The sequence below is a fragment of the Bidens hawaiensis genome, unplaced genomic scaffold (genome assembly GCF_021521415.1).
Source record: "Bidens hawaiensis isolate Kalapana, Puna unplaced genomic scaffold, B.hawaiensis_p1.1 tig00004658_1, whole genome shotgun sequence".
Classification (NCBI taxonomy): Eukaryota; Viridiplantae; Streptophyta; class Magnoliopsida; order Asterales; family Asteraceae; genus Bidens; species Bidens hawaiensis.
Window position 1 is genome coordinate 1,986,256 of NW_027491284.1, and position 15,254 is coordinate 2,001,509.

A 15,254-nucleotide genomic window follows, 5' to 3' on the forward strand; every position below is an offset into this window, starting at 1 on the left:
AAATTCCGGGGGCTAGAATGAAAATGTTTTATATTATAACATTAAACAAAAAAACATAAAACCCTAACCCTATGCAGCTGGTCCGATCGGCCACTTCCAGCCACCCCCTCCATTCTTTGCTTCGACTTTTTGATCGATTCAAAGTTCCTAGATGTAGTTCAAGGTATGTACTACAATCCCCTACACTCTTTTTGCTCACCCCTAATCGTTTTGATGCTCAATTTTGCCAAAACTTTTCGTTGGGCAGATTTCAGCTAGAGTGCAATTGACCCACTTCCCGTGAATAAAAATTAGATTTTCCGGTGTAGAAAGATCCCCAGGTATGGCATTTACATCATATTAAAATTTCGTGGTCATTGGAGGTGTTTAGGTCAGTCAATCGATTTTAGTTCAAAAACTAGGGTTTATCGGGTGTAGAATTGCAAATTGTTGAGTTTGATGCGTTAGTTGATCGGGTGACTGACCGATTCTGTTCGTGCAGCCCTAGGGGTGTTTAAGGGTTGTGGAAAAATTATTTTTTTGGTGCTCGGGGCTGTCGGGGTTAGTGCTTCGTCAATCGAGTCGGCGGTGCGCGAATTTCCGTTTAAATGTTTAAGTAAGTGTTGTAAAAAGGAACCGTCAACCCTATCAACTCGGGTGACATAATTATGATGAATGGAAAAGTTTAAGATGGAATTTGGTCCATTCGGGGCTGATTCGGTTAACAAATGGTTTTAAGGATTATTTCACGCGCATTCGACCCGATTTGACTATCTTTGGGCCTTGGGCCAAGTTGTTGGGCCTTGGGCCAAGTGTTGGGCCTTGGGCCAAAGTGTTGGGCTTGTACGGCCCATTAGGCTAGAGTGTTCCTACAGTCTAGTTTAGTAACGCGTTACGTATAATTTACAGGCCCTTGCTTGTGATTTTGTCCTTAGAAACTTCCTAGCTCGTTGCAAGTATTCGATCGATCTCAGGTGAGTTCATGATGCCCCTGTTTAACTCATTTTACTTTTGGGCTAGCATGCGCACCTAAATGTTTTCTTACTTGATGAAATGTTTTTAAAATGATTTATATAGGCTTGCTAGTATATGTTAAGCCTTGGGATGTTAAATATATATATATATATGTGTATATACATTATTTCTTGGCCTCTATTTGGCGATGTTGTAGTCGTTTCGACTACTGATGTTGTGTATGCCTACTTTGTGTTTCCATGCACTGATGTTACGTGTTTGGGTTGTACGTTTGCTCGACCCTGATGTTATACGTGGATGTTATATATATATACTGTTATGTATATAGGGATGTTATTGAATGGGTGTTTACATATACATTTTGTATATGTATGTATGAGGATGTTTAAGTTCGGTAATGATGACTAGATGGATGTACCCTTTTACTTTTAGAAAACCTTTGGTATGACTATCATGATTTTTACTACTGATATCTTTTACTTAAAACTTGAACTCACTCAGCTCAAGCTGACTTTGTGTGCATGTTAGTGTAAGTTTCAGGATTTGGAAGAGGGTGCCTTATCTCTTGGACGTGCACGGAGCTACTTGGATGGTGAAGGGCATACTGGAAGGAAGAATTGTTATGAATATTTTATTTCAAGGAAACTTATAAAAGTTATATTTACTTTGGATTTTGGGCAAAATTCCTGGGTTTCGGGAACTTATTTCATTTTTCATGTTTTCCGCAAAATTGATACTCTGATACGTTTGTTTTAATGGATGAAATGGGTTTTAAGTTTATTAAATTTTATGAGTGTTTGAATGATTACCAACTGTGGGGTTCCCGGGGTTCAGGGCCTTACAGCAATGATGGGAACTTTAAAGATGATCTAATGAATTTTTTTTACCTTTTTGTGTGTTTTTATTTGAATGTGTAATGTTAATATAAATTGTAATTTTTATGTGTAATGCCCAAGTGGAAAAATTAGGTTACGTAATGTAATGACTCTTTCTTTAATTAACTATGCATAGATATTGATACATTTGTAACTTAATGCAGGTTTGTTTTGGTGCATCTGAGCTTGTTCCAATCTAGGGGAGATTGTTGACTCGGAAATTACAAGGAAGATTGGAATCTTCTCAACCTCCTCAAATAAATGGCTAAGTATGGACTTCGAGCAAGCTTGGATGTTTGAGTACGGTTTTACTACTTCGAGCATTATGTCTTATGCTCATAAGACTATCTTCTGGAATTTCTTCTAAGTATTGAAGGCTTCGAGCAAGCTACACTTCGTCCAGCAAGTATGTTCTTCATCGAGTATGGATTGCCAATCGAGCAAACAACTTGATCTATCCAGCTTAAACCAAGTCTTCCGAGCACATTGGTAGGTCGAGCATGGATACAATAACGGAAGATCTCAAAAGTTTGAAGTACTAACTTCAAGCATAGTTCAATCTGAGAAAGCTTCACACCCAAGTATGCTAAAGATTGTTCACAATAAGTCACAAGGCAGGATTTAAGATATTGAGAAGTACATGCTTGCTCGTGGGACATATTCGAGCAAAGTAAGGATAAGTCATGAAGATTGAAGTCTGCTACAATAGAATATTTTCTACTAAGTAAAGTCTGCTCGAAGACTTGTTTCGAGCATGCTGTGCATTACAAGTCTGCTCGACAGAAAATTATCATACTTGAAGACTTGTTTACACTTGTATTTATTTTTGTCATTCATTATGTAATCATTAGGGTCTCTAGAAGGATTGTCTGGGTCTATAAATAAAGTCCTAGCTTTCCCATGTAAAGCGACGAGTTTTTGCGGATTACGAGGGCATAACCAACGGAGCGAATATTCCTCTTTGTGCTACCTCATACCGCCACCGTCACGAAACCCTAGACATTCCATGCAACATTAAATCACTTTTCATTAAACGATATATCAATCAAGTGAATCTTTGTCTACTGTTTTGATTGATATTACTAAGCATTTATTATCATACAAATCTTCACTCCCAATCGCTAAATATACTAATTCCGTCGGTTTATTCAAGAGGCCTTTGGGTTATAAGATCTAGTTGCTCTTGTCAACCTATATAGGTTTTGCACTAGGTCTGGTCCCGACAATTAGTGAATTATTTTCATTCATAGTTGCTTTTTTTTTAAATCGGTTTACTTTGTTATTTAAATTTCGCGGTCTATAACTGATTTCCCATATGCATAATCATTTAGTGGAAATTGGGACCATGTGCATGTTGAGTTTATTATTTTTACACGAATCTTTTTGATTGTTTGCTTAGTTTTATTTCCGCTCAATGTTTTATTCGAGTTATTGTTATTCTTGATTTCAATATTCATAAATTCGATCAATTTTTTACTTTGATCTTGAAGTTTCAATTATTTATTCTTGATTTCAACGTTTTATCAATTTGAGACGCATGTTTCATTTTGATTATTTATTTTGTGATTCTTAATCTTAATGTGGCGTTTATTCACATTGATATTTTATTGGAAAGTTTGATTTGTTTAATGGGTCATTATTGACTCCAAGAGCATACTCTATTATGTATTAAAATTTCGTGTATCTATCTTATTCTCGAACCCAATGCTTTACCGAATTACCTGTTTATATTTTGTTGGCTCAATGCCACATATATTTATTTTGTTATTATCGACTTAAATGTTTCGTTTAAGTATGTTGATGTTCATGACTTTAGCATTCCATTCGTTATTATTATTCTAGGTTACTCTAGAATCTCTCTTATTTCATTAGAATTTCAGTAACATTGTTATTTCGTTTAAACTTCAACTATTGGGACCTAATGTTTTCGCTTATCCTTGACCTCAGGGACTTTCTTATAGATTTTCATTATTTTTCAATTCTTATAGTTTAAAAGCTTTAACATAATAATTTATTTTATCCTAACCCACACAATGGTACGGATTATGTGGAACATCTGACAATAAAGGTAATTATGGGTCGACACGTAATTATCCAAGCCCTCGAATGAAAGACATAATAAGTACGTTTTGTGCAATAACTCGAAACCTGAAATGATTTTTGAAAGACGGGACAAATGCAACATGATAAGGGCATGGTGGATACGCCACTGGTACACCCTATATATAAGTGTCCTTGCTATATTCCCATTTGTGGCGTCTTTCAGGTCATTCAATGATTGATGTTATTGTTTTTTTTATTTAATTATGTATATTTAAAATTGTTAAAACCTTTAATAACTCTTTATATTAGTTGTTTCTTTAAAAATTCAATTTTTATTTTAATATTGGGATGAAATATATAAAATTTGTGAATCCTGTAGCATTCACTACTTTCCAAACCCGAAAACCCGACTCATTTTAAATTTTTGGTTTTGTGTATTTGTAGGTTCCCAGCCAGATCAACACAGGATTATCTCATAACACGAGGGTGCGGAATCCCCTATGTATACGATACGAGTGTTTAGACGAGACACGCGTTAAGGAACACGTAACACGTAAGACAAAGGTTACTTTTCTATTAGATATGAATGCTAATCACACCGAAACGCTGCTTCCGCTTACAAAACGAATACCCTAAAAGACCTATTCAACTGACGGCGGAAGTTAGGTTAATATAGCACGACAACTTCGCCTAACACCCTAGGCGAAGTTGTCCCTAACTTCGCCAGAAGCTAAGTTCGCCAAAACCAAAAACAAAACTAACTAGTTTATCACAACAAACCAAACATCGTAATAATTACAGACACAATAAACTCGAGTCAAATGAACTACTGGCATAATGCACCAACAGACTCCCCCTTGGCAGTAGCTTCATTTCTCTTACATCTTCATCTGGTCATGTAATCCAAAAAGCCGTACCTTCCATCTTCAAGCACGTACACCTTGCCTCACACAAACTGCGACCACCCTTTGATATTTCTTCGCTTCATCTTTCCTGGCGGGAATATAAAAAATCTTCTTTTCGTTGAGTACCTGCAAATCAGCTTGAGACAAATTAACCAAGTGCATAGGATCATACACCCTTAAGATCTCCTGTTCATCTTGATCTTCCATCACGGCTTCAGCAGTTTGGCAATCAACATACCACCATTTAAGATCTTTCAACACATCTTGAGGCATAGTCTTCATTGGAACCTCTTTCATACATCTAATCGGTTTGTACTTCATCACCATCTAGGGCTTGCCATCAACCCGCATTCCTCGATCTGTATCTTCAACCAACTTCCCCTATTGAGGCTTTAACAACTCAAACTTTTTCTCCTTAACAACTTCATTCCACACTATTTTACCAACCCAACTAGCAAAGTTTTCCCCACTCCTATTAATAAACCTTAAACGAGCCAAGTCCTTCACCTCACACTCAGGTAACGTATTGAATGATCTCAACTTCTTAGCAAAATACTGAATCCCATCATATCTTTTCACCACAAATACTTTTAGTTGATCATCATACAACCAACAGATAATACCTTTTTTCGATTCAGCATACCCTTTAATATTAAAACTCTCCTTGAACATCGTGGGTACCACTGGCTTCTTTGTTTGATAAACCAATGAGCATATTCTTCTTTCCACTGTGGTTGTTCCTCCCACTCAGAATCACCCGACATATTATCATCTTGACCCACACGTTCTTGACTTGGAATATCATGTTCAACACTATCATCAGGTATCTCACCTTCCTCTAATCTACTATCAATCTCAATCTGTTCACCAAGCTTTTCAATCTCACTAAGAGACAACACATCTTCATCCATATCTTCCTCATCATCCACCACAACAATTTCACCACTTGTACTGCCAGATGGATCAGTAGCTTCATCATCCACCACAACCGTCTCACCACTTTCACTGCCAGATGGACCAGTAGACTCCCCCTGAGATGTGGAAGCTCCAAGAGTTTGTTCAGTTCTTGGCAGCTCACCACCTGCATCTTTTGAAGCATTGGGATCATCATCTCTGTCCTCTCTCCTCTTGGTTTTTAACTCATCCCATTTGCAACTGGTCTCCCCCTGACTCCAGAAATTCTTCCTCCACTTTCTCCTGCAAAACTAACTCTTCCACCTTGTACAACTTTTAAATCACGTAACAATTTCTTGTTACCAGTCATGTGCCGGGAACAGCCGCTGTCGACAACCCACATGTTGTTCACAGCCCTGTTCGACTGTTCCTGCACAGTTAAAGAAACGAATTAAAAGCGGGGGACCCAAGCCCTTCTGGTCTTGGGTTGGTCAAACCTGTCAAACGGCATCCAACTCCTTGGTTGCCCAAAGTTCCCTTGAGGGAGGTTTTCATTTGATCTGAATGGAAGATTTCTAGAAAACTGATTATGAGGCCATCCATACATCCTTGATTTTCTAGCGTTAATGGATTCGAAGTTACCCATTCTATGATTAACTGGGAAAAAACGAGGTTGGTTTCTTTAAAATCTTAAATTTGTCCAACGATTAAAGTTGGATGCATTAGAATTTTTACCCGTACCAGTTTTAGTGTTCGTTCCATTTTCATCTTTAGTTGGCCTCAAATTTTTAGATTTCTTTCTCTTCAATGGACAGTTGCTGACAAAGTGATCTACCTTGTTACATCGAAAACAGCTTTTGTTTGGACAATTAATTTTCTTTGGACAATCTGTGTCTATCCGAACAGTCTTTTCAGAAGTTGCAGCAGAGGATGAAGTTACTTCACTGACAGTTTGTTTCACATAAGGGGGAACGAATGGGTTTAGAGAAGATTTTGTTTTACTAAAAGTATCACTCTCCCCCTTTCTGAGTAACACAACTTCATCATCCACTTTGCGAATGTTCACAGACTCCTTATGCGTGGAGTCTTGATCCATAACTGACGATCCTGTCTGAACCGATTCATTAACATCTTTATTGAGGTTCTCATGATTGCTTAATTTAACGTTGGTGTTGCTTTATTGAACTCTAACGGGTGATTCGATGGAGCTGACATTTCCCGTTACTGTCTGATCAGGTTTAACAAAGACAGGTGGCTGATTACAAGGATTATAAGTGTAGGTATTGTTAAAAGGTGGTGGAACTTCATTGTATCCAATTCCTCCTTTATCGTTAGGAGAACGTTGAACACTTAGGACATGATTAAGCATCATTGAAGAGTTCCTAAACTGTTCAAGTTTTCTGTTTAGTTCCACCACTTTCACTTGATAATCAGCTATCTGTTTGTCCTTTTCAGCAATAAGTTTGGTTTTTTCTTCCACAACTTCATAACTTAGATCGATTACTTGGATTTTCTCAGCTAATGTTTCCTTAAGGCATCTTATGTCTTTTTCACCAGCATTAATTTTGACTGAGTAACTGTTTTCCCTTTGTTTAGAGTAATGATGTTCTTCTTTTATAATTTTTAATTCTTTTTCCAAACTTAAATACTAATCAGTTAAAGCATTTAATTGATCAGACAGTTTTTCACATTTTTCACAATGAGGTTCAGAACATACCTTTGAGAGCTGATCATTCACTTCTGCCATGTATGCTTGATCCTCCATTGGTTCCTTGTCACTTCTTTCACTCACGATATTCACCAGATGGGCTTGCTCAATCACCTCCTCAACTTTGATGTTCCAATTATATCCACCATTCTGTTGAGAAACCATGGCTTTTATTTCACTTCCATTCCCATTCTGCTGAGTAGGCCTGTTCTGACCCCGTTCAACTCTCTCATTTGGGCACTCTCTCGCAAAGTGTCCATTCTGTTGACAATTGTAGCAACGAACCTTTGACTTGTCAAATCCCGGTCTCTCTCCCACGAATTTTCGTCCAGTCTTCTTCATAAACCGTTTTACCCTTCTTACTATCGTCGCCATTTGCCACTGCAGATCCATTTCTTCCATGTCATCAGTATCTATCTGATCATAGTCCTCATCCAAGGTTGCAGGGTCTACTATCTTTTCCTTGATGTAATTTTCATAAGACGCAATGAAAGAGGCATAAAGGGCAAATTGTTGTTCAGCAGATTTTACACTCATAGGCATCTTTGAGTAATTTACATTTGAAGCACTAGTAGAAGAATTATTGACCGAAGATTGAGATTTTGAAGAACCACTTCCACTTGCTACAAAGCATATATCTCCATCCATATTCATCATCACATGACCATCTTGCGTAAAATTTGGTTCCCCGCCTGAGTAATAGGCGGTTGAATCTGTTTTAGAGCTTGAGTTTACAGAGCCTTTTGCACCATACATTCCCGGATCCTGAACCTTATCAGTAGGCGTCTCTTTTCGTAACATGTTAAGCTCATAATTACGTAACTTTTTAACCACCTTCTCTAAATCAAAACTATCAAATTCTTAATCTTCTTTCATCAGAACTGTGTACATCTCCCATCTTGATGGAAGAGCATCAAGAAGTTTTTCCACAATCTCACTCTCAGAATACCTTATGGAGTTGTTGTCCAATTCGGTCATCAAGCGATAGTATCTTGTAATGATGTCATCAAGCGATTCATTCTTAAAATACTTGAATACCGAGAACTGAGTTTTTAGTAACTTTATCTTGGAGTTTCGAATTCCGAAGTTACCTTCATAGCGGCTCTCCAATGCTTCCCACAATTCTCTAGCCGTCTTGTACTTTCGAAAAGTATGAAGAATTTCCTGAGGTAGTGCCATAGTGATTGCAGCTAGTGTCTTACTTTCTGCCTCGTACATCTTCTTTTCATCGTCCTCCATCTTATTATACTTTTTCAGTTGCTCACGTCCTTCAAACTCAGTTGTTGGAGGGATGTAACCATCCTGAATGCATACGCACATCTTTGCATCTTGATATTTCACATACAGCTCAAATCTGTCTTTCCACGCAACAAAATCAGTGTCTTTAAGTAACTTTGGAGCTTTAGTCGCTGACCCAGCTTCAACTTCCATTTTCACCAGTTCAGTGATGTTTATTGACGTCATTTTTAAACCGAAACAGGAGTTGGAACAAAATGAAACGATCTTTCGTGAAGGTGAAGAAAGTACAACTTCACCTTGTGTTAACTTCACCAGATTATAACTTCACCACGTAACTTCGCCAACGCACAACTTCACCAAAGTATAACTTCGCCAAAGAATAACTTCGCCAATTAACTTCACCAACGTACAACTTCACCAAAGAATAACTTCGCCAAAGTATAACTTCGCCAAAGAATAACTTCGCCAATTAACTTCACCAGCGTACAACTTCGCCAGTAATAACTTCGCTGAAACCCTAACTTCAGGTGACGGCAACTTCGCAGGTCGCGAGATCTGATTTTGAGCAGTGTTTTTCTTGTTTCGAATGATTAAAAGGTAGTATGGAGTGCGACAAGGACAATGTAATGTAGGAATGGACTGAACGAACGGTGTTTTACGTAAAACGATTCCGCGAAAAGTCTAGCGGAGTTCGTTTAACACAAGTATGATAATCCCAAACCACACAATCACGAGCAAACGCTCTGATACCAATTGTAGGTTCCCAGCAGGATCAACACAGGATTATCTCGTAATACGAAGGTGCGGAATCCCCTACGTATACGATACGAGTGTTTAGACGAGACACACGTTAAGGAACACGTAACACGTAAGACAAATGTTACTTTTCTATTAGATATTAATGCTAATCACACCGAAGCGCTGCTTCCGCTTACAAAACGAATACCCTAAAAGACCTATTCAACTGATGGCGGAAGTTAGGTTAATATAGCACGACAACTTCGCCTAACACCCTAGGCGAAGTTGTCCCTAACTTTGCTAGAAGCTAAGTTCGCTAAAACCAAAAACAAAATTAACTAGTTTATCACGACAAACCAAACATCGTAATGATTACAGACACAATAAACTCGAGTCAAATGAACTACTAGCATAATGCACCAACAGTATTAATATATATACATATATATATATCCCAACTTTCTTAGTATGTATTCGTCATTTATATTTGTAATTGGATTGTTCACATTCGTTAATCGACCCGTTTTGTTGTTTACTTTATTCGTTTTTAACGTTCATCGTTAATGTAATATTCTCGGTGATTGAAGTTCATCATTCGTTCGTTTTACATTGTTGTTTTAACGAAACCCGGGATTTAAAGTTTTATGAGTAAATTATGTAAATATCCTAGTATAATACCTTTCGATTAATTAATCAAAGCATTCCAAAGTTCAGGGCTCTTTTTGCAAATATATCTTCTATTATTGATTTAATAATAACATGAAACTTGAAGGTCTTAAATATAACTTTTAATTAAAATATGTTTTTAAAACCTCTTAGAAGTATAGGGACCTGAAGTGTAAAATTCATTTAAATTATATTAATATAATAAATATCATACCCAGCCCCCCCCCCCCACCCCCTGTTCCACGGTTTTCTAGCCACCCGAATTACTCCTTAAATCTCGCTTTTGACCCGTTTGTTTATTATAACGACCATAGAACAAGATATTAATCATGAACCGATGCTTTAATTGTATTATAACATCCTTTAAACCGTCCAATTATTTCCGTGACCATCGCCGGATTCCTGGCCAAAAGCATTTAACATCAATTAACGTATTACGCTCCAATAACTAGTATATATGCAACCCTAATAGAAAACTAAACTCATCCACAATCTTATAACACACTCACATATCCTCTGGAATCATTAATTAATCATCAAGTTAGTTTCTCCGGTGAAGCATCATTTACCCTCAAGAAACATCCTTACCAGGTAATTATAATATGTTATGATCGCGTTTCAATACTAAACAAAACCCCTAACCTAAGTTTGATAGTTAAGGAGTGAATTGAGGGAATTGGATCTAGGGTTTGAATAAAGAAGATGATGAACTTGGCTTGTAATTTAAATATAACTGTTTCTGTTAAGGTAAAACTTACAATATAGCCCAGTTGGTTAAGACACTATACTGCCAAGGCGTAAACCGGGGTTCGAATCCGGGCTAGGCCGTTTTTGGTTTATATTTTTTTAAAAACCTTTTTCTTATATATATATATATATATATATATATATATATATATATATATATATATATTAGGTTCATTTCAGAAGTTTTCTTATTGTGAGAAGTGCGAGAAGTCCTTCTAGCCAATCATATAATTTTCTTTTTATTTTATGTTTAATTAATTATTAGGGCATATTAGTAAAATTTTAATGATTTATTTTTAGTAACTAATAAATAAGTTAGTAGTTTCAAACATGATTTTCTTTTTATCATTTTTTATATTATATTGATTGTTAACTTTTATTATTTGGAAATTCTTTTCACAAATTCAGTTTTTTATATTAAAACAACTCATTCCTAATAATTATCTCTAGACATTAAAAATACACACTACACGTCAATGCTAATAACATATCCTATACACATAATACAACATATCCTACACATTAAAAATACATGCTACACATCAATCTTAACAATATATCCTACACATCAAATAGCATATCCTACACATCATAAAACATATTCTATACATTAAGCAACACATCTTACACGTCATACAACATATCCTACACATAAACCTATATACATCTTATTTACAGTTTATTAGCAAACAAATCTACATCTTTTTTTATTTTATTTATAATTTCAAGATTTTTATATAAATTATACATACACACTTCAAAATATCACATACACAATACATAAATAAACCAACACACGTTAAAATAATTACACATACACAATTCAAAGTATCACCTGCGTACATATATGAACCTACACATTACCTAAATGAACCTACACGTGATAAAAGATACACATACATAATTCAAAAATACCACATATAAAGTACATATATGAACCTACAAAGTACATAAATGAGCCTACACACGATAAAAATTAGAACTACACCATTCGAAATACCACCTACACGGTATGAACTTATATTTTTACATAAATGAACCTACACGATAAAAATTACACTTACACAATTCAAAATACCACAAATACAATATATGTATGAACCTACATAATACATAAATGAACCTACACACGAAAAAGATATGCATACACAGTTTGAAATACCACATACACTAATAAAATAAATAATGTAACTTTTAACATAATCATTTTTAAACTATGAATATAATTAGTAAATTAATTAATTATGAACAAATTAATTCCTAAATAATGTAACTTTAACAGATTGTTAGTCAACGTTTTTTTTATAAACATTAAAGAACGTGTTAGCTTGTATAAACTAGAAAACGTATGGCGAAACCCACGAATTTATTTGGTAATAAAAAGTTTTGGTAATATAGATTATATGATTTTTTTTGCAGGTTGTGATAACTTCTTGCGAGCTTAAATTATTAGAATATTTTATTTGGGAGATGATGTAGTTGAAATTTATGAATGTAATAATAAAATGTAAGTTACAAATGTGGCTTCTAGAAAGCAAAATACCAACATACCTTTTTTGTTTGAAACTCCATTAATTTCCATTAAGATGTTGAAACTCATAATTACACTATTGCCATTTTGATTGTAGACCATAGATCAATCATCATCAATGGTTGTGATTAACTTCTCGCACTTCTCGTAATAAAATCACTTCTCGTAAGATCCATCACATATATATATATATATATATATATATATATATATATATAAATGTTTAAAAATTAAATAAAATTATTTTTATAAAAAAATTTATTCGTGAACCCCGTTAATATTATATTATATTTATTTTCCATTGTGTTCACCTTATAATTCTTTTTAGTTAATATTTATAAACACTAAAATAGTCGTTTAAGATAAAACCTGTGCTTCGTAAAGACTAAAATTTTCGTGTGTTGATTTCAAGTGGTTGCCTCAATAAGTATGATCGTACGCCCCCCTTTGCACTCAGGTTCATTGTATCGAGTGGAAAATGGACCTCATATCCGAGTACGTTTGTTGTGTAACAACTGGAAAGGACCTTCGTTTGTTCTTTACACTAAGGTCCATTGTATCGAGTGTAAAGAACCCTTATTTGCGCATTTCACAAGTTTCATGGAATTATATGATTTTTATGCATATAGTTGACTCACCAAATATTCATATAGTTGACTTATTTTATGCATATGGTACAGGTACAAAATTTAGAGGATGACACTTGGAGAAGACAATAGACTTAGGTTATTTAAACAAATGGACAAAATGTTTAGTTGTATTGATTTTCCTTATATTACTTGTTTAAACTTGTGTATTTGAAGTATTAATGAATTAATGATAATATTACCACTTAATAGTGTCACGTGTGTTTTGAACAATCTGTACGTTACACTTGGGCGTTTCCACTTTAGCCGGGGTGTTACATAGCCTAAATCTCTTACAATAACAGCTACTATTCGAGTATTGGTATTCCGCCGTTTGAGATGCTATATGATAGACGTTCCAGAACTCCAGTATGCTGGGGAGAGATTGGTCAGAACGAAATCGGAAGTTTAGAAGTCGTGCAAGAAACTTCTTCTAGGTTTGATCAGATTAAGGCAAGGATGAAAGCTGCTCAAGATCGTCAAAAGTCATTTGCTGATAAGCGACGACGACCGATTGAGTTTGATGTTGGTGACAACGTGATGCTTAAGGTCTCGCCTTGGAAAGGAATTATTCGTTTTAGAAAGAGGAGGAAGTTAAGTCCAAGGTATATTTGACTATTCAAGATCATAGTTCGTGTGGGAAAAGTGGCTTATAAGCTAGATTTACCTGAGAAATTGGAAGGGATTCACTCTACCTTTCATGTTTCTCACTTATGAAAATGTCTAGCTGATGACACCTCTCACATGCCATTAATAGATATCGAGGTTGACGAACATTTAAACTATATCGAGCAACCTATAGAAATAGTCGACTGCAAGTAGAAGCAGCTTCGTCGTAAAGTTATCCCCTTGGTGAAAGTAATATGGAAGCATCGTAAGGGATCAGATGCCACTTGGGAAGATGAGGATGAAATGAAGAAGTACTACCCGCAGTTGTTTAAGTAATAGTTAGGTTTTGTGGACAAAACCTCTTTTAAGAAGGGTAGACTTATAACGTCCTACATTTTAGAAATAATAAATAAAGAAATATTTAGATAAAGTTTGTTATTTAACTGTTGTAGAATAAATAATAAACTAATATAAAAGATGGCATGCTTAAATGGAGATGGACCTAACAATTAACATGGACTTAGTAAGCTAATGGGCCTAAGGTCCATGAGCTAAGGGTATAAATACCCCTTAAAACCCTAAAATCCCAGCCACTTTCCATTTTTACCAGCTCACATTCAAATACACACACTCTACATATTTTAGAAACCTAGAACAAGATCTAAGTTGGTTAAGTGATTCTTGCATCCAAACGACCCGAAAGATCAAGATCTAGCTCGTGCCAAGAGTAAGCTCTAAAAGGAAATTGCTAAGAGGTATGTTTGTAGTATAAAGGTGGTTCATTTGATACGGGTTCTCCATGAAAACTGGTAGAACCTTGATCGGGGCCTAAGGGTTAATAAAAATATAAAATTGATGTCGAAACGTGAACTTTATGAGTTGGATTCGTTTAACTCGTTAGTTAAGTTCGACTCATTCATGATTCATAGATCTAACAGAAATTTGGTTCTTTATAAACCTAGAATAAAATATTGGAACTTGAACCTAACCAAGTTTGAATTCTTTTGGTTAGTAGTAGTGGTAGTGGTAGTGGTAGTATAAAAGAAAGTCTAAAATGATAATAATGATAGTCTACAGCAAGCAAGCAAGAAAGAAAGAAAGAAAAGAATTTGGATGATGGAAAAGGATGTATTGTATGTAAAGAATGGGATCAACTAGAATAACATCCAAGCTAGATAGTGGAGTGGTTAAGACACTATGTTGGGAGTGAGAGGTCACGGGTTCGAAACCCGGTTCCCACAATTCATTTTTGGAGAATGCGACTGGATTTGGATCCAAGCGATCCGATTGGGCCGTCATGCGATTGAATTGGACCTTCATACGACTGGACTCATACAGATGGGCCCAAAGGCCACTATAATCTGTTAGGTCTGATCTACCCAAGCTCAAGAGCTAGTTAGGCCTATTCCTAGTTAATCCAAAGCATAACCAACAAAATAAACCAAACTAAGTGACCCACTCACCTCCGTATGTGTCGATACTTTTTAGAGATAAACGGTCCGGTAAAGTAAATATATATATATATATATATATATATATATATATATATATATATATATATATATATAGATATTGAAAGAAAGGAATATAATTATAATAAAGAAGATGGATATATAATAATAATTGAGGGATACGAACATGAAACAAAGACCGTCGTCAAACAAAGTAATCCCGTTAGATTCGTTAGCCCAAACAAATGAGCCTAGTTTATCAAATACG

General features: G+C 35.5%; 1 protein-coding gene across 1 annotated transcript; it reads right to left on the reverse strand.

Annotated features, from left to right (window-relative positions):
* Positions 1-5,158: 5,158 nt before the first annotated feature.
* Positions 5,159-8,699, reverse strand: LOC143627363 (uncharacterized). Its single transcript, XM_077097207.1, has 2 exons — positions 8,329-8,699; positions 5,159-5,348 (listed from the first exon to the last, which is right to left on the reverse strand). The coding sequence occupies exons 1-2, from the start codon at positions 8,697-8,699 to the stop codon at positions 5,159-5,161; spliced, it is 561 nt and encodes a 186-aa protein (XP_076953322.1).
* Between the last annotated feature and the right edge of the window lie 6,555 nt (positions 8,700-15,254).

Excerpts from the sequence above, each read along its gene's own strand:
- LOC143627363 (XM_077097207.1), bottom strand. The coding sequence starts at position 8,699 with ATGTGCGTATGCATTCAGGATGGTTACATCCCTCCAACAACTGAGTTT. Across the intron at positions 5,349-8,328 it reads TTGGACAACAACTCCATAAG|ATATGATGGGATTCAGTATT; the intron begins GTATTCTGAGAG and ends TGTGGTGAAAAG.